The sequence below is a fragment of the Haliotis cracherodii genome, unplaced genomic scaffold (genome assembly GCF_022045235.1).
Source record: "Haliotis cracherodii isolate W230 unplaced genomic scaffold, xgHalCrac1.p SCAF_17, whole genome shotgun sequence".
In the NCBI taxonomy this organism is placed as follows: Eukaryota; Metazoa; Mollusca; class Gastropoda; order Lepetellida; family Haliotidae; genus Haliotis; species Haliotis cracherodii.
This window is the reverse complement of record NW_027266272.1, coordinates 28,415,294-28,435,131: the sequence shown is the minus strand read 5'-3', so window position 1 is coordinate 28,435,131 and position 19,838 is coordinate 28,415,294. Positions and strand designations below refer to the sequence as shown.

The 19,838-nt window shown below is 38.6% G+C and overlaps 1 protein-coding gene across 1 annotated transcript in view; it reads right to left on the bottom strand.

The window, feature by feature from the left end:
• Positions 1-19,838, bottom strand: part of LOC139465039 (coiled-coil domain-containing protein AGAP005037-like) — a 254,222-nt gene that overhangs the window by 78,711 nt on the left and 155,673 nt on the right. Inside the window, exon 4 of the mRNA XM_071246726.1 lies at positions 2,048-2,170. Coding sequence (XP_071102827.1) covers positions 2,048-2,170 — 123 coding nt within the window. The remainder of the gene's footprint in view (positions 1-2,047; positions 2,171-19,838) is intronic.

The window sequence follows — 19,838 nt, the reverse complement described above, 5'->3', positions numbered from 1 at the left end:
TTTAAGAGAGAGAATGGTTTTATGCCATCTTCCAGCTAGGTGGAAGAAGAACACAGCCATAATGGGCTTCACACATCGTTCTCATGTCAGGAAACCAACCTGATTCAACATGACAAGCGAACACCTTAACCTCTAGACCACCCTCAATCACTGAAACTTTCATGGATATTAGTGTAACTGGTACATCACCAAAAATAGAAAGCACTTTGTCCTGATTATTTAAACAACCACATTTGCATGATGGCCATTTGGGAACACTACTACAGACACAGTGAAAAACGTATCATGTTTTCAAGCATCAGCGAAGATGAGATTCGACCAAACGACATTGTTGTCTCATACTAAATACACTGAACAACTTAGGTTCATTATTGTGACAATTTTTACAAATATTACAAGAAATCTAATATGCATTTCATAGTGTCAGTACATGTGTAAACAATGCTATATTGGAGCAAAAATAAAATTCTTATCAAAGTTTAAATGTGTAAAACTTTACAAAATCAGAGCAACACCATGCACAAAAAATTATAGAAATGATTTAAATTTTAAAAATAATACCATCATTTTTAACCTGTATTGCCAAACTTTTCATTCCTGTAAATTTTAACTGAGTGAGTTTTTACTCCACTTGCAATATTCAGCTGGAGACTCACAGAAAGTGCTTCACACATTGTACCCATGTTGGGATTCGAACCTGGTTTTCAGCCAACACCTCAAACACTGGGCTACCCCCATTACACTGTGAATTAACATTAGTGTCAGCCTTCATAGCCTTAAGGAGAAAACAATTAGCCTTGGTAATTAACACAACCACATTTGCATAATGTCCAACTGCGTAATGCTACTCTGTGTAAACATCGTAACAACTTCCATAATCAAACCCAGATCCCAAGGTCAGCCCCCAGTCAGCTAATTTGCATATTCATGACCGTCCTGGGGTGATTAATGTGCCTGGGGACATGTATCCGCACAGCACCCAGGACGAGGGAGCACAGAGAAGGATGTTACTGACACAGACCCTGACAGACGGCTGTGAGCCAGTGTGCACACTACATGCAGCACATCCGCCCAGCGGCGGCGGGGTGATTAACGAGGAAAATTAGGCAATTAATTTTATTGACAACCCAAATTAGAGAATTACGTGATAACCGCGCAACACATCAGAAAAAACCTGTCTCATATTAAGCAATGTGTTGAAGGAGATGGCAATAACATGTCCTTGGCTGTGGAAACTAGAGATGGAACGATATGTGGATTGTGTTGAATAAAGAGATAAAAGGATCAGACCAGCGATATCATCGACTATTTAGTTTAGGAGTATCAATATGTAACCTGTCAGATGATGTTCCAGATCTTGTCTTAAAGCATATACTCTAGAGGATCCTCTAAATCTGTAGTTGGTTAGCAATACGTCAGAATAAATCATTTATCCACATCACATCAATTAATTGTAGTCAAGTATCAATAATGAAGCGTGTTGCTTTCTCGTTTGATGATATGAACAACATACTTTGTCCTACCAAACATTCCCACTACATGTGAATCACACCTGTTAACAGCTAGTGCACACCGATGTCTTGAACACTGTGCTAAACTTAAAATGTGTTGGGTTTTTTTTAATTTAAAGGAGAATCTAGAAAATTCATTTGTTGTGGCCTATACTGTAATTTATCCTCGAACCATTTCCATAACTATTTATTTCCAAAAATGGTGCACTTCAAGGTCGTTACGACAGATGACCTTTTTTTTAGCGAAAATAATACATGTGTCTATGGATGCAGTAAAGGTATTTACATTATCATTAAAACAGCTTTCACAATCAAGAGTATATTTCCTCAAGAGTCTCCAACCAAAGGTCATTTTGGTTACCAAAGACGCCAATGTCCGATGGCACCAATATTGCAGCTTAGTTATTGATAAGCCACACCTCAATATCTCAAACATTCACGACAAACTGGTGACAAGAACTTTGAACCTGTAAAACATTTTGGTTACCAATGTCGGTAACGTCCGATGGTGCCAGGAATGTAAAGTGTCCACATACCTGTATTGGGTAGCCACTCTCACTCCCTGAGCCACTGTACTGAGAGCCACTAATTCTGTCGGCATACTGAGGGTACCGCTGTGCAAGAACTGCCATGAACTGTTCACGTTTACGATCTGGTTCCTGCAACATTGGCAAACATACACATATATCGAAGTCTTTTAGCTCAACAATAGACCTGCAACATACACCCTCTGAAACATTGTCAAACATATACCACAAAGGATCTGAAACATTGTCAAACATACCATACAGGATCTGAAACATTGTCAAACATGTACCATACAGGATCTGAAACATTGTCAAACATATGCCTCACAGGATCTGAAACATTGTAAAGCATATACCTCACAGGATCTGAAACATTGTCAAACATATACTTCACAGGATCTGAAACATTGTCAAACATATACTTCACAGGATCTGAAACATTGTAAAGCATATACCTCACAGGATCTGAAACATTGTCAAACATATACTTCACAGGATCTGAAACATTGTAAAGCATATACCTCACAGGATCTGAAACATTGTCAAACATGTACCTCACAGGATCTGAAACATTGTAAAACATATTCCTCACAGGATCTGAAACATTGTAAAACATATACCTCACAGGATCTGAAACACTGCCATCATGAAGCTTTCATGGTTGTCAGACTTGACTTCCCCAGGGGATCCAGAGGTAACGAAGGTCCCATGTTAAAACATGTTGCTGTAAGAGCCGACTAATGAGGATCGGGTGGTTACAAAGTGTTTGAAAGACATGGATCGTAACCTAGAGTGTTGGGGTCTGGAGTGCTTTACACAATACTACCACGTGACATTCACAGTACCATGACAAACTAGGATGTGTCACTGAATTCAAAAAGCAAAGCGGTGAACTTTATTATGCAGAAAGTGGTGTACAAGTCCAAATATAGATTGTGGGGGGGATGTTATAATGGTGTGTGGGATGTTATAATGGTGTGTGGGGGATGTTATAATGGTGTGGGGGATGTTATAATGGTGTAGGGGATGTTATAATGGTGTGTGGGATGTTATAATGGGGTGTGTGTGATGTTATAATGGTGTGGGGGATGTTATAATGGTGTGGGGGATGTTATAATGGTGTGGGGGATGTTATAATGATATGCGAGGTGTTATAACGAAGAGTTGGATGTCATATCGATGTGTGGTAGGATAGTCTCACATCATGTGATAGAACCAGACATCCATTTTGAGTATATATGCAACATGAAACACCCATTACAGTTTGTTATTTCAAGATCTTTCAGATTTAAGGATTTATTTCACATTACATAAATTCAGGCTCTTATCTTTTTCTCAGCATGAAAATGTCACGACATTTACTCTCCACATGAAACATGTGACACATGCATGTGTTGCAAACGATATACAGCATCTTCCCACTTCAGCAAAAATAAAGTGCACTCACACTGTTAACAGTGACACAATAGAGGAAGAGGCTGGCTGACATTTCTAAAGATATAATCTGTCGCCATCCAGGCTGAATAAAATGTCTATTCACTTGACATGTTGGATGTTCTGTAAACTAATGTTTTCATGAGGACTGACGAGTCCAACTTTAATACCTGGGAACCCAACCCCCTATTACCCCAACCTACCCAGGTACCCGCTGTAGCTCTCAAGAGTTGGGTACAAATTGTCTGATTGGGAATTGTTTTACTGAAGCCATGGCAAAAAGTATTCAGAAACATGCATAAAACGACCTGGTCAATCATACACTGAAGTTGACTGAAGCTTTGTCTTTATTCAAACATATAAAAGTCAGAAGGAATGGTTGCAAAAATTGCCAACATTACCGATTCATAGTGTAACCATTGAGTTATAGTTTCTCATTAAACGATACATCACGTGACTAAGGGGCGGTTGGGTAGCCCATTGGTTAAAGCGTTCGCTCGTCACACCGAAGACCTGAGTTCGATTCCCAACATAGGTACAATGTGTGAAGCCGATTTCTGGTGTCCCCCGCTGTGATTTTGCTTGAATATTTCTAAAAGCGGCATAAAACGACTCACTCACTCACTCGACTACCCGCAGCCTTCTCTGTGCCCACCCTACCCGAGTACTCAAGTTCCCCCGTCCCAGCACTAGTGTTGAGGGACTAAAGTGAAAAACATTTTGTAATAACAAGTTTTCATTGTATATATGAACTAATTTACATTTGTAATCTATTTCATTAAATTTATTCAAAATTTCAGTCAATTATGTATACATTTATTTTCGGCAAAATCGTGTGTGAAGTGGCTCTTAGCTTTTTACAGCAGGTGAGCTGAAATGGGATTTAATGTTGTGTTCAAGGTTATTGTATTTATTATGCAACGTCCATACACGATTTATAGTGCTAACTCACTGAGATACTATGCTGCAGTCTTTTGGTCTGATGCGGCCGAAGATCGAACCCCGGACCTTCCTCTTTCCGGGTGTATGCTCTACCACTAGATCACGGAAGCGGTCCAGATTGGTTTGGATTGGATAGTAATAGTTCTTTCTGGATAGTGAAGGATTGGTTTGGATAGTAATGGTTCTGTCTGGATAGTGATGGATTGGTTTGGATAGTAATGGTTCTTTCTGATTAGTGAGTGAGTGAGTATGGTTTTACGCCGCTTTAGCAATATTCCAGCAGTATCACGGCGGGGGACACCAGAAATGGGCTTGAACCCGGGTCTTTTACGTGACGAGCGAACGCTTTAACCACTAGGCTACCCGTCTTTCTGATTAGTGATGGATTGGTTTGGATAGTAATGGTTCTGTCTGGATAGTGATGGAATGGTCTTGATAGCGACGTATTGTTTTGGATTACATTCGATAACCTTTGACTCTGCAATTTATTTATGTGAGCATAAATATGAAATAAAAATTTGAAAAGATGGTATTTTTGTTTGGAGATAATTTCATTTCACGTTTGATAGGTTTGGAAATTTTGCACTGAAACAGCTTTTAGGACCAATGAAACACACACACACAAACGTAAGTATTCTAAATAAATTAAATGTTTAAATTAAAAGCCAGGTACACTGCATGACCACACACAACCAAGGGGGGATTTCCTCACAGTTCCTGATCATTAGATGCCAAAAGAAATAAATTCTCCTTCTCTGATAACAAGGAATCCTCAGTACCTTCCACTAAAACACAGACAGGACAGATGCTGAGATAGTTCTTTACTTCTAATTGCAATTGAGCCATGTGGGCCGGTCAGTTCTCCCCAGGGCTATCTCCGTGGTAATGAGGGCCATCGTACATCCCTGAACATCGGCCATTACAGTAGGTCAGTGCAGGGGTCACTACAGAGGTCAGCTGGTCTGTCCCCTAATTCAGGGAGGCAGGCTTGACAGGACTGCTTAACTTTATATCCACGCTGGATCAACTGGAGACAATGTAAAGCCTGCTGTTGAGAAAGAAATCCTCATTTGTGGCATCATGTCAAGACCAAAAAGTGGTCATTAGCTTGGAGTAGGCGTGTACAGCCCTAATGATGGCCTTGTGGCAAGGGAGATAACTGCTGGACATGTCAGACAGGAGTGAGTTATCACTGATTATAAGGATGCTTGCTGGTTTGTATTCAGAGTTTGTTTGTTTGTTTGTTTGTTGTTAATGCTGCACACAGCAAAATTCCAGCTTTATGACGGTCTGAAAATAATTGAGTCTGGACCAGACAATCCAGTGATTAACATCATGAGCATCAGTCAATGCAACTGGGATATGAAGACATCTACTAACTGAAGACCTATTCTCTACCCGGTGTAAAGTCTGAAAGTATACCCCCCTTTCAAAGTATACCTGGGTAGATTCTGGAGCCTTCAAGAATCTTCCCCGGTTATACTCTGAAGGGGGGTATATTTTGGCAGCTTACACCGGATCTTCACGCGGTGTATGGAACTTATTCCAAGATAAGTATCATTATCTAAATAATTAAATATATATGGCCAAATCGAGTGAGTGACTGAGTGAGTGAGTGAGTGAGTGAGTGAGTGAGTGAGTGAAGTGAGTGAGTGAGTGAGTGAGTGAGTGAGTGAGTGAGTGGCTCGAGTGATTATGTGAGTGAGTTGGAACAGTCTTCCATTTATATCACAGAATGTCAGCTTTATTTAGGTGGCCTCAGATAGTTACACAAGCATTGGAATGATGCAGACAAACCAATGATCATAGACAGTGAGCATGACCACTGGATTCTCTTACAAGTATAATCACCTCTCACGCCAGACATGGGTTGCTGGAGACCTATTCTAAACCAGATCTTCACAGGTTTGACCAAATGTGTTGTTATTATTCCACTAGGCACTCCACTCCACTCCACTCCACTCCACTACTGTGTCCAATGCATACTTCAGTAGTCATAGACCATACGGCAATCACTCTGTTTCTACTGTATATTGGGCGGTCGGGTATCCAAGTGGTTAAAGCATTCGCTCGTCACGCTGAAGACCTGTGTTCGATTCCCGACTGTACGGTACAAAGTGTGAAGTCCATTTCTGGTGTCCCCTACCATGGTATTGCCGGTATATTGCTAAAAGCGGCGTAAAACCATACTCACTCACTCACTCTACTGTATACAGCATTTTACTTAAAGTTTACCACTTATGGATATATGCAAATATTTCTGCAAAAAAAACTTTTCATCACAGTAATAGTGTCCCTGAATAAAAAATTAAAAGTTAAATCTGTAAAAGCACTATTTTCATTAATTTGTCCAAAGATGAATAATGAATGAATAAATATTGCTTTGCACCACATCAGTGATATTACAGATATTTGCGGCGAGCCAACACACAGTATGTTCAACTACAGACAAATGAGACCTGCCTAGCATGTAATGAACACATTGCTAAAAATTCAGAAAAATATTTGAAAAAATTAAAATAAATAAATTAGAATTTTTATATATTTTGAAAAATACCAACAACTCTTTTTCACATAAAAACATCGCTAAACGAAAAAAAGAGAAAAAAATGGTCCTATGTTTTAGTCACTTTTAATCATTATCGACTGGCATTTATTTATGTCTACAATTTCCTGTCAGTATTTCAAAAAAATCTCAGCATTTTCCAAAACAGCATGTAACTTGCTCTTAACATATCAACTGGATCACAAGCATGAATATTGGATCACATGATCTCTGATCAACAAGCCATAATTAAATCCACATAGCCCAAAAGCTCAGGCCTCTACTGAGTGACAGGTTCACGAATGCAACAGCTAAGGGAGCAATGGACCAGAGAAAAGCCTGCAGTAATGGACTACTGTTTCCTTGAGGTAGGTTTATGTCAACGCGCCAAGTTTACTGCAGGTGTAAATATTGTCTTATTTGGAAACTCCGTACTTCATCAAAACTCGCGACAACTTTGTTTACGATCAAGCTGACAATGTTACAAATCTTGGTTACGGTCAACAGCCGGAGGATGGAGCAGAAATACATTGATACACACAGCAGCCCGGCAAATCTCACATTCTCGGACATTTAGCCCTTTTTTCACTCTGATTTAATCAACTAAGTTGAAAGAACTGATCAACTGTTTAATTACTTGGCAATTTGAAGCCAGTTCTAAAGTTATAGGTAATAAGAGATTCCACCTTTGAATAAAGTCTATTGTATATACCGCGAGTTTCATGTCTTTACGTAGCTATTCTCATATAATGCATTTAATAAACATCAGTAGGGTTCATTTTCATATATGATTTAGACTGACCAATATATATAATTCCTGTCACATTAATTACATTGAACCAGTTTGACATAATTAACATGCCAAACAATCCCACAGGGAAGACACCAAGGAAGTGACCTTGACATTTGGTACAACCATTGGTCGACATACGACAGGTGTTGACTAGGGAATAATTTCATGAAATGACCCAAATTTCTTAAATTTGAGACATGTTTCATAATATGACCTTGACCCCGTACAAAGGTCACCCCAAAGTTGACGCAATTGAGGCCGAACTTCAAATTTCAATCATAAATATTTTAGTTATGGTATAAAAAAGCTTCTCTAAAGCCCTGTTCTGAGTGACCTTGACCTTCAGTATCATCCAATCAAATATGAGATACATTCCCCAGGGATGTAGGAGATATATATCAGGTATGAGCATATAACACAACACATGAAACAACCCCCACACAAGGGGATGCCTGGGCAAATCTGGCCCAGGCAAACCTCTGGTTAACAGTGGTCACAATTTCTCATGGATTGACAAGCATGAGACACAGGAGACCTATTCTACCCCAAATCCCAAGGAGAGACAAGCATGAGACACAGGAGACCTATTCTACCCCAAATCCTCATGGATTGACAAGCATGAGACACAGGAGACCTATTCTACCCCAAATCCTCATGGAGAGACAAGCATAAGACACAGGAGACCTTTTCTTTTCCAAATCCTCATGGAGAGACAAGCATGATGCACAGGAGACCTATTCTACCCCAAATCCTCATGGAGAGACAAGCATGAGACACAGGAGACCTATTCTACTCCAAATCCTCATGGAGAGACAAGCATGAGACACAGGAGACCTATTCTACTCCAAATCCTCATGGAGAGACAAGCATGAGACACAGGAGACCTATTCTACCCCAAATCCTCATGGAGAGACAAGCATGAGACACAGGAGACCTATTCTACCCCAAATCCTCATGGAGAGACAAGCATGAGACACAGGAGACCTATTCTACCCCAAATCCTCATAGAGAGACAAGCATGAGACACAGGAGACCTTATCTACTCCAAATCCCGATGGAGAGACAAGCATGAGACACAGGAGACCTATTCTACACCAAATCCCCAAGGAGAGACAAGCATGAGACACAGGAGACCTATTCTACCCCAAATCCCGATGGAGAGACAAGCATGAGACACAGGAGACCTATTCTACACCAAATCCCCAAGGAGAGACAAGCATGAGACCTAGGAGACCGTATCTTCCTCAAATCCCCAAGGAGAGAGACAAGCAGAAGCTACTATTTCACATTCTTAACCTTTTCTTTCAAAATCAGATGTCTGGCCCTACTCTGTATTTGACAACCATTTAACTTATGAATATAACCACATTCTCCTGTATAAAAATCAATATGGAGAAATGAGAAATAATTGATCAATTAAAAGCTAGGGCCACACAACGTGTGTATTTGTCCTGAAAACCAAATTGACAGAGAACGCAGAACAAAGAGAACGCAGAACAAAGAGAACGCAGAACAAAGAGAATGCAGAACAGAGGGAAAGGAAAACCAGAAAATGCATGAAACCGAGAATGCAGAACAGAAAGAATGCAGGACAGAGCCATATCTGAAACCATATCTGAAACAGTTGATGCTGGCACTGGGACACACAGAGTTATCTCCCCTGACATGAAAACAAGATTCTTACTGTACTATGTTGATAATCAGACCATGAAATACGATTTCTGCATAACAAATTCCAAGGCTGAACAGAATATGTGCAAAATTAATAGAGGAGATAATTTTTGTATAACACAAAGGTCTGCGGAATATAACAAATCAATAACAAGATAATTTCTTGCTGAAAAGTCATAAGCATCATGTACCTGAAAAGGCTCAAATATTACATAGTTTAAAGACGACCAAATATATTTAAAAGCTGCATCAACAAAATCATCTGGATTAAAAAAGAACATGTCAAAAAGTAAGACATATATTGAATAATCATCACAAAATTCTCAAATAATAATGATTAATTGTTTAATTAAATAGATAAATTCATTAGAAAATTCCAATATTTGCTATACACAAATTAAGCATGATCACAACTCTCTCTGAAAATTACCTCAAACCTTAAAGGCTGATATCCATAGTAACCATTGGTTCCAAGACGATTTTTGAGAATACCCTTCATCGGTTTAATCCGAACGTGATTCTGTGACCTCTGATCCGGCCGTGGTTGTGGCTGTAGTTTAGGCCGAGGCTGTTGTCGTAGTTGTTCCTGTTGCAGCGGGTGGGGTGGAACTTGGGGCGCCGGCTCGGGCGGGGGGTGATAGTAATCCGAGTCTGTCCGCCGGAGTTTCCGAGCCCCTTTGGGTTTAGCACTGCCTAAGCACCTGAGAAATGAGTCTCGCATTCTAACGGACCCTGGTGGTGATCGTGGGGCCAAACATCGTTAATCCTCCACACATACCGCTCTGTGGTGACATCGCGTTGTCTGATGAGGATCCTCACGCTTCTCTTGTCAACAGTTCCGTCATCAGTGTATGACCTCACACTTACAGACAGACCTCAAAAGACCTCGACAGAGCTATGCACCGAGTCCACACGTTGGTCATGTGCTGTTTCTAAGGTACTGTATATCATAAAAACCTTCGTTCATGCCTCTAGCATCCATCATCAGCTTTAGCTGACCGAAAAAGAAGATTTCCGGAAACAGTTTTTGACGTTTTCAACAAAACATCTCCAAGGGACATCATGCACAACTTCCAAAAAAAATTAATGTCAACGCAATCAACAAACTTTTCTTGAACTGTGACTTTTCTGTTGACAGAGCATTGTATATGCACTAATACGTTCCACAGAAATAAACGGAATATTGACCTACACAGACATGAGGTATTTTCTGTTGATCGCTATATCAGCTCCAAAAAGCGATCAACTCACATCTGCAAACCTTCCACAGTGGCAATCTGTACAAGTGTCTAGCATACCAACACACATATCCTTTGTTAACAAATATTCAAAATACTTAGATATATAAGTATTGCCTTGCTTGTATAAGCCCAATCTGAAACTATCGAAGAGTGATCATGTAGAAATTCATTTAAGCTGCGAATCTATGACAATCCCAGTTTGACTTATTTCATGGGAATCTAACACTTGATAATGAACACTGTGGAATGTTCAATAGAGACTGCCTGGGATTTCAGAAGATGAAATATCCCACACAATGTCATTTACCCTGGTCCCTGCTCGTCATCCGAATCTGGTTTATACAAGTATGAATCATTAACTTTTTAACTATATAGATGACACAGTGACTAGGAATTTGTTATATTTCGGACATTTAATGTGAGAGCCTATTCTGCAGAGGTGAAGTCCCCAGAGCATTACACACAGGACCAAAGGACATGTGGTTGTATGGCATCAAGTCGTGTGATCATGTTGCATCTATATAGGACAGCGACACTCGGCTCTGTTTTGTTAACAGTCATCCTCCAACACGGATCTTTGTGTATTCAGCAAGCCTCCACTCTGTCACAAATATACAACTTTGTAGAGTTGCACTTCACTCTCTCCAAAAAAAGATGCCTTGCTGTCCGTTTGCAGTGACTCTTCGATCACATATGTAATGTCAATGAGATCCTTACAATATACAACAGTACTCCGCTGTTTTGAATATATTGAATGATGTTCGGACGTTTCAAAATTACGACCCTCCGCTCAGACACATGTACAGCACCATTTGTATAAAAATATATATGACGCTTGATGTGTTTTGTTTATAGTGATGCTCCAATCTGACAATACTGAAACACTTCCCAGAATAATGAAACACTTCCTAGGACAATGAAACACTTCCTAGGACAATGAAACAATCCCTAGGACAATGAAACAATCCCTAGGACAAGGGACTGCACTCCACAACAATGACCACTCCCACAGGTCAAAACAATACTGACTCACAATTTAACACAATCAGCATGCCACATTTTCTTCATTCATCAGTGACTGTCAATCATATCTACACTTTCAACGAAACGAAACGAAACTGAAAATGCAACATCTCAATGAGCAAACATCGCCATGGCAATGCCACAAACGATTACAAATAATCCTTTTCTCAACAAAATTTCTCTCCAGTTGAGTACAAATCTTCCCAATCAGACACACGCAATGGGTTTTAAATCTTCACAAAGAGACTGTTTTCTCCACGAACTGTATGTCGGAAAATCCTGTGATGGGGAATGACAGTCACAATATTGTTTATCAGATTCTCGTTGTCATGCTGACCTATTGCCTGCTAACTTCTAGGCCACAGAGTTCCAGTGTTGATCAGAGGTTTTTTTACTAACGTTTCTTCTTGACATGCTTGTGCGATATGTCGCATGGACACATAAGTTTTGACAGTGTGAGATTCCGTCTGAAACGTTTCTTTGAAGCTTTCTCGAATCTCTATGGCTGTCACCTAGATGATCAGAAACAGAAAAAATCAAACATGTACACTCTGAGTTCAGTGGTATGATTTAGATCTATTGGTGTTAACAAGAAACATTAACTTTATTACCAGTTTATAAATATTTACATTTTCACTTCATCTTACTGATCATGATGGGAGATCAAGGTTTGAAATACATCATCGTAATTCATCAGCTAAGGAGACATTCACAGTCAGGGTGAAGATGAAAGATTGTATCTGCTTAATTAGGTCAATCATTAAAGGGTGATGTTTTCTGCCTAGTTCTAAGGATGGTAATTAATACCGTGTGTGAAACTGTTTAGTTTGTCTGTGTTATTTTGGTTAATCATTAACTGCTGTACTGATAGACATCATAAGATTTGAGTGCTTTGTTTTACGCTGCTTTTAGCAATATTTCAGCAATATCATGGCAGGGGACACCAGAAATGGACTTCACAAATTGTACCCATGTGGGAATCAAACCCAGCATGGTTGAACACCTTAACCACCAGGCTGTCCCACTGCTCCCTTAAAATATGAACTAGTAGACCAAGGACCTGTTATTTGAGGGATGTGAAGAGAATTCACCAGGTACGAAAATTAGCACAGAATATTGGCTTGATTGATACACATCCCAAGATGTAATCTATTGATCAATTGAAGCTGGTTATACACGCCAAAGAAAAAGATTCTTGTTTCAAGGAACATTGACTCAACAGTTATTAGCTGACAAGTAGTGCCTTTATTCATTATTTTTTTTACAATGTATAACACAGATGACTTGTTTCAGACTTGTTGCAATGTTTCTCTAATTTGTATGTCAAAATGGCTACCACATCAATAACATACCAAAACATCTAATTTTTTCAAAATGTTAGTATGGGTTTCTTGACAGCTGTTTCAAGCTGTGATCAAAATGAATATGGTTTAACGCAGCTTGTAGCAATATTCCAGCAATATAATGGCAGGGTACACATGAAATGGGCATCACACATTGTACCCATGTCGGGAATCGAACCCGGGTCGTTGGCGTGGCGTGACGTGTGAACGCTTTAACCACTAGGCTACCTGGCCGCCCTGCTGTGATAAAAACAAGGGTTGCAAGTTTGTCTGTTTGTAGTTAAACACCGTACTCAGCAATATTCCAACTATATTACGGCAGTCTGTACATAAACAAATCTGGACCAGACAATCCAGTGAGCATTGAGCATGAGCATCGACGTGCGCAATTGGGATACGATGACATGACCAGGTCAGCGAGTCTGACCATGTGATCCTGTTAGTCGCCTCTTAGAACAAGCATGGGTTGCTGAAGCCTTTTTTTAACCCGGATACAAGTGTAACAATGGTGGGTAAGGTTACCTGAAACAAATTTCTTTTTGCATTTTTAAACTGGCCCAAGCAAAGTCATCTTGTAATTCCACTATGTGGTGATATGTAATTACCACTGACGTCCATTAACTGATTACATGGCATTACAACATTTGAAATTGACATTAATTGCATCTTGCCCAGTTTGAAGAGGAATTATCAGGGGTCAAAAGGTCATGATACAACAGTTGTGTTCACAAAGGGTCATAATTATTTATGTCAGACTTTAATGTTGACTTCCTGTTTCAACAGGATAGAGAACATCACCACGACAACTGATCAATATGATCAATAGTTGCCAAGGTTTCTCGAATAAATGTTGACATATTATGGAAAAAAAAACAGATCGCAAAACAACATGACAGTGTTGACGTTTACCAGACCAATGGTTCAAAACAATTTCTTCTTTAGAACAAAGAATAAATGAAATTAGTTTTTATTTTGTATTACTTAACTGAATTGCATACACTATAAAAAATATACTAAAGGCAGAAAAATTGAGTTTGTTTTTTAATGATCTTGGTCAGTTTGCAAGGATGCAGTTGACACAATAACAGAAACAAAAGAAATGTTGTCTTGGCTCATTTGAGGTTAATTCTTACAAAGAACTTTTTCAAATGTAATTTAAGTTAAATGAAGTTCAAAATAATCATATTTTCATTCAAACACAGCACATTCAAATCAAAAAACTTTTTGAAAATATTTAATCCATGCTTATCTGTAAAACATGAAAACAAATTGTCTTGGCCTCAGTGTTATCTGCATTGACTGATGTCCGTGTTAAAATAACCATTATTCTGCTAGTGTTTCTGGCAGTCATACATGTAGTTAGGCCTATCTACTCATACCATTGACATAAATATTTGATAGGTCTGACGTGATCACCCCATCTAAATAATTACAAGAAGCAAGTGTTTCCTAGAAACACCACCACCACATTGCCTTCAAAATAGCACATTTTCATAAAAAATGGATACAGAATATCTTACATTGAAATACCAATACGTTACCAAGTTAATCTTCTCTAAACTGTGATTGTTATAGGGCTCTGCTTTTATGTATTAATGAATCATAATATTTGCGCAGAGATGTAAACATTTTAAATTAAACACATTGCTTAAAATATTTGGGCCTACATAAAAAATAAGTTGCCTTAAATCTAGATATGAATAATTTATAAAGTTAATATTCTCTAAACTGTAATCAAAATATGACTCCACTTATTATCAATGTATAATTAATACTTATTCAGTATTACTGAAATATTAATTCCGCAGAGTATTGTAAACACCCTAGATTAAATATCACCATGCCTGAAATATTTCGCCTTTTAAAACAAAAAAATTACAGCATCTAAATAGGAAGAGTTTTAAATAATATTTTCTAAACTGTCATCCAAGTTGAAGCATAAGTTTTGCTCAGTAAACATTTCAGATTAAATGCATTTTCTAAAATATTTCGCCTTATTAGAACAAAATTAAAGCTTGAGTTACTTCTAAATATGAATACATTAAACAAATATTCAATAATTTGTCATCAAAACAATTTTTAGTATTATTATATAATCAATTTTGAAGAGTATTGTTAACATTTCACATTAATATTCTAGCCTTGATATTACTGATGAGGACTCCCAGATAGTGCTATCTTGTCTTGGAGACCTTAAGAAGGCAGCACACCCATTTATGGATCTTGAGACCATCTTCCCGAGTAATAGGTTACATGGTTTCCATGGCGAACATGGTTCCAGAGAATGAGGCTGGTCACTACACACAAACTGACCGAACCAGCTGTCCACAGGCTGACCAGTCTGTGTGTCGGAGAACCAACCAAAATATTTTTGAGCCACACAGAGAAACTGACAACTGCACCTATCAACACAAGCAGGATCGGCTCCTCAGCTGTGTGAAACTTACATACCTTGATGAATGCACATTTCAACACTTGTCAGTCATGGTGACAGCTCTTGTCAAACACAACCACTCACAATCAGGATTGGGAATATTTACCTCAAATGTCAAAGGAATATTTTCATAATCCTGAAATATTTCATGATCCACTTGCGTTACATGCTGGTATAATAACAGCGCCATTTGTTAGTCATCCGTTACATTTTCGTTACAGATGATCCGTAACATTGTAACAAACCAAAGTTAATCCACAGTCAAGGTAGCACACTTCCCATGAAACCGTGACCCACAACAGTGCTGCTATCCACAGAAATCACCCTCGTTAGTGGTTTTATTTGACAGAGTGGTTAACGCACACCCTTTCATAGTTCCTTATCAGCTGTCGCAGATAATCTTGTTTACAAATCCCTCGTAATCCGGAACTTGCTTTGTGATGCGGCCACATACCTGTGCTGTTGGGAGATGCAAGGGGCATGTTGTATCAACATGGTCTACTTAACCATGTTCGGCTGGGAGACCATCAAATCATCCTGGAACCCCCCAGTCATCCTCGGCCAGCTGGACCGGCAATAGAACCCTATGCCCATGTTGTAAACAAGCATCTGAGTCAGCCTTAGAGAGCAGTTAGCCGATCTCTGTCTTTTAATTAACAGATCTCACAGCTTCAATTGTCAGAGGCCTTGCCAACTGCAACTGGCAAGCGACAACCTATCTAATCACTGGGAAGCATAACAACAGTTAGCCATGCATTGATTCGGTGACATGGCTCAGGGCCGTAATTAGGGAAGATTCCTTCAGAATGGACAGTCCCTTCTCTCGATCCATGTGTAAACACCCTTGTGTTGAGTTAAAGGCAGTTAACAAAATAAACAAAGCCAATAGATGTCCTGTTGTTGGGAGAGGGGAGGACTGGATTCTGATTTATCATATTTCTCCTCATTCCAGGATGTAGTTATCAGGTTCCATGCCACTGTGTTGATGAGTGAAGTCACAAAGCTTTGACTTCGCGACTGTCCTCTACTGCATCATCAGATGGGCGAGAAAATTGTCCTTAATTACACTGACTGGTTCAGTGGCTCGCTGTGTGGTAAAGTCAATACCTCATAAAAGAGGCTTTTAATCATCCTTAATGAGGATTGTAACTAACTGGACAATTGTTGGTATCTAAGGCATTGTTCGCACATAGACATAAAGGGGAGGTTAATACCTCACAAACAAGGGTATTCATGATCAGTTTACACCAGACAATGAACGCTTGTGACTCACCCTTCTGTGTAATTCAAGATAAAAATCCAAGTAAACGGTGTAAATAATCTACAAAAATATCAAGGTATACCTACATATGTGAATGTTAACATATTTTGATTATTTGCTTAAGAAACTTTTCAAACAATTGAAATCACATTCACTGATAACATTTGAAGAACGACATGAACAACTAATACCTCATTTTGGAGGTCTTGACACATGCACACTAAAACTCTGCAACAGCTGTGGTTTAACCAAATATACATCTACAAGTTGTGTAGTAGACTGTATATGAAGAATTAGGCTGCAGTCAAAGGTGTGCTGTCTATCAATAAATTTAATTCAACATCTGGTTAGACCCATGTTGATCCTGCACAAATGACCTCGAACTGTCAATATATTTCCTGATCAAATTTACATGAATACTTTCTGTAAATATCAACAGTCTCATCATAATAATGCATCAATTTTGTTTCGCTCAACAAACTTTTATTTACGTAAATAAAGTTCCTATCAAATTATTGTTACTATAAGTGTCATCTCAAAATAACGATACACCAGTTTCATATAGTTAAACCAGCTTTGAACTACAAGAAACCTATATCATAGTTGAACATATATAATTATTATTGTACATATTCTCAGTACAGTCGTGCCCCGCTTATACGGACTTCAGATATCCGGAAACCTCGGTTCCCGGACGATTTTCATTCATAACGAAATAATTACTATATAAATTTACCCGTATATCCGGAAATTCAGTTTCCGGAACCGGACGGTCATTTTCATACACAAAACACTGAAATGCACTCAAAATTGTCTCACTTATCCGGACAGTACACTTCCGCTGGTGGTAATATCTTTGATTCGTGAGAAGTCAATTAACCAGTGACACTGAGTTACGTTTGAGACGAGCTTGTTTATTGTACATGTACATGGTGAACTTCATTACGTATTACGAGAACATTACGAGGCATTGTTTTATATCTAGGGATTAAGATTACCTTGTGTATTTTCTCGTAAACTAAGCCGGAAAGAGCAGTCAGCTGTACACACGTTTTCTTAGAATCGACCGGTGATTCGGTAAAGACACACCCAATGATATAACTTTATAGGATTTTTAATGCAAGGATCGACAACAATTGTATCTGAAACTATTTTTTTTTATCAGGAATAATATATTCCATTATTTTCTTAATTAAATGCAGCCTTTACTAAACATATTTAAAATAATAATAACCCTAAGCGAAGCAGCTGATCGCTATTCTCGGGTATTTTTTTTACATGGAACCAGTCTGACCAGTCACCGTCAAGGCTCACGCGCATGTGATCGCGTGATCGCGAGAATTTCATGTTGACATAGAATCGTCAAACGTATATGTATATGTATAAGGAATTTTGTCATGAGTTGCATAATTGAAGGGAAGTAACTCTTCCAGTAAGAAGCTGGTTTCAGTTATACGGAAATTCGTTTATACGGACGAATTGTGAAATGACGCTAGTGTCCGTATAAACGAGGCACGACTGTATTATGATACACTAATTATGACTTAACACAGTAAACAACAAACTCTAATGTACGTACACCAACAGATTTTCAAATCAAAACGCATAAAATAGCCACACCACTAAAAAAGAATACTATTTTCATAATACTAATACTTCACAATATTATTGTCCCCAAATAAAATAATTGATATGAATGAATTGGTATTTTGCTGACCCACGTGTGAAACTACTGTTATTCCCACCAAGCCTGTCCTGTCAATCAAAGGCTAGTATCCTGCACAGTGCATGCTCCTGTGACAATCCTGGCAGCAGTAAATCTTCCCATGACAATCCTCATGGCAGAAAATCCTCTTCCACTACACAAAGTTTGTTTTACCTCCGAGAGAGTGTTTCCTCTCACCGGTGTGACAAGTGCTCTTTCCTTGTCCAGGTGAGTCTCGGACAATAGTCCAGTTAGGCTTGGTGCAAGTCTCTGTAGACTGCCACACATAACACTGATAGGTTTCCTACCTCAGGCCATGCAAGTAAGAAAATGTTTCTCATCATGTATCTTTTCAGATGTGATCACATTATATTTGATTTTGTCTGGTAAAAGAATAAGGTTTCAATATCAGTTTGATAATTGTCAAAATTGTCTGATTACAATGGAAGAGTTGTCTTTCCTTGCCTACACAATGCTACAATGATTGGTAATGAGTCCGATATTAGTGTTCTGCCTATTGAAAAAAAGAACGAAAACATAAGAGACCTGGTTATCTTAAAAAGCATCAGAGGAGAAAAAAAAACTATTTTTATCAAATGCTAATCCTCTCTATGTCACAGAATCCTCTTAAAAATATTTACTTTGGGAAAGAATAAGTTTCCAAAACTTTTCTATCATTCTCAAGTCTGTCAAAAGAGACTAGATTATTTACAAACCATTGTAATATAGCTGGAACATAACTGAGCCAAGCGATGCTAAACAAACAAAAACATCATCTTGTCCAGAAATGACTACTTACAGGCTGCCTTCATACAGCTGGTATATTGCTGAGTGCGACCTTCAACAGCAACAATACTTACAAACTCATTTATCTACATCTTACCTGGTGACAGTACAAACTTCGCCATGACAACAAACAAAATAATGATTTATACATGTCTCTGAACTTCCCTTTGTCTTGGTCAACTCTTTGACCGTGGTCCACTACTGTCAGAGTACAGGTTGTTGGGTCTCATCCCTGACCACTTGTCAGTTCAGTAAAACGATCAGTTGACCTTTACCCAAAGTGACACGATGTTCTTGTCAAAACTGTCACAAGATGAATTATTTATTTTCTATTTCAATGGTGTACCCCATTCATCTTTTGTCATAGTTTTCTTTCATTGTGGAAAGGTGAAACATGATTTGGTTGTATGTGGGTACCAGATAGTCTTTATGTTCAAGGAAGTTTGAATGCATTGAAATGGTTTTACCCTTTCAACTTTTGTCACAGTTTTCAAAGGAATTTCTGTCCATGTAGTGAACTTGTATGCAGTGGAACTCAGCTAATCTGGGCAAATACCTTTTTCAATGAGTCGTCTGGATAATTGAATGTCCAGATATCTGAATTACTTAGTAAACAAATCAG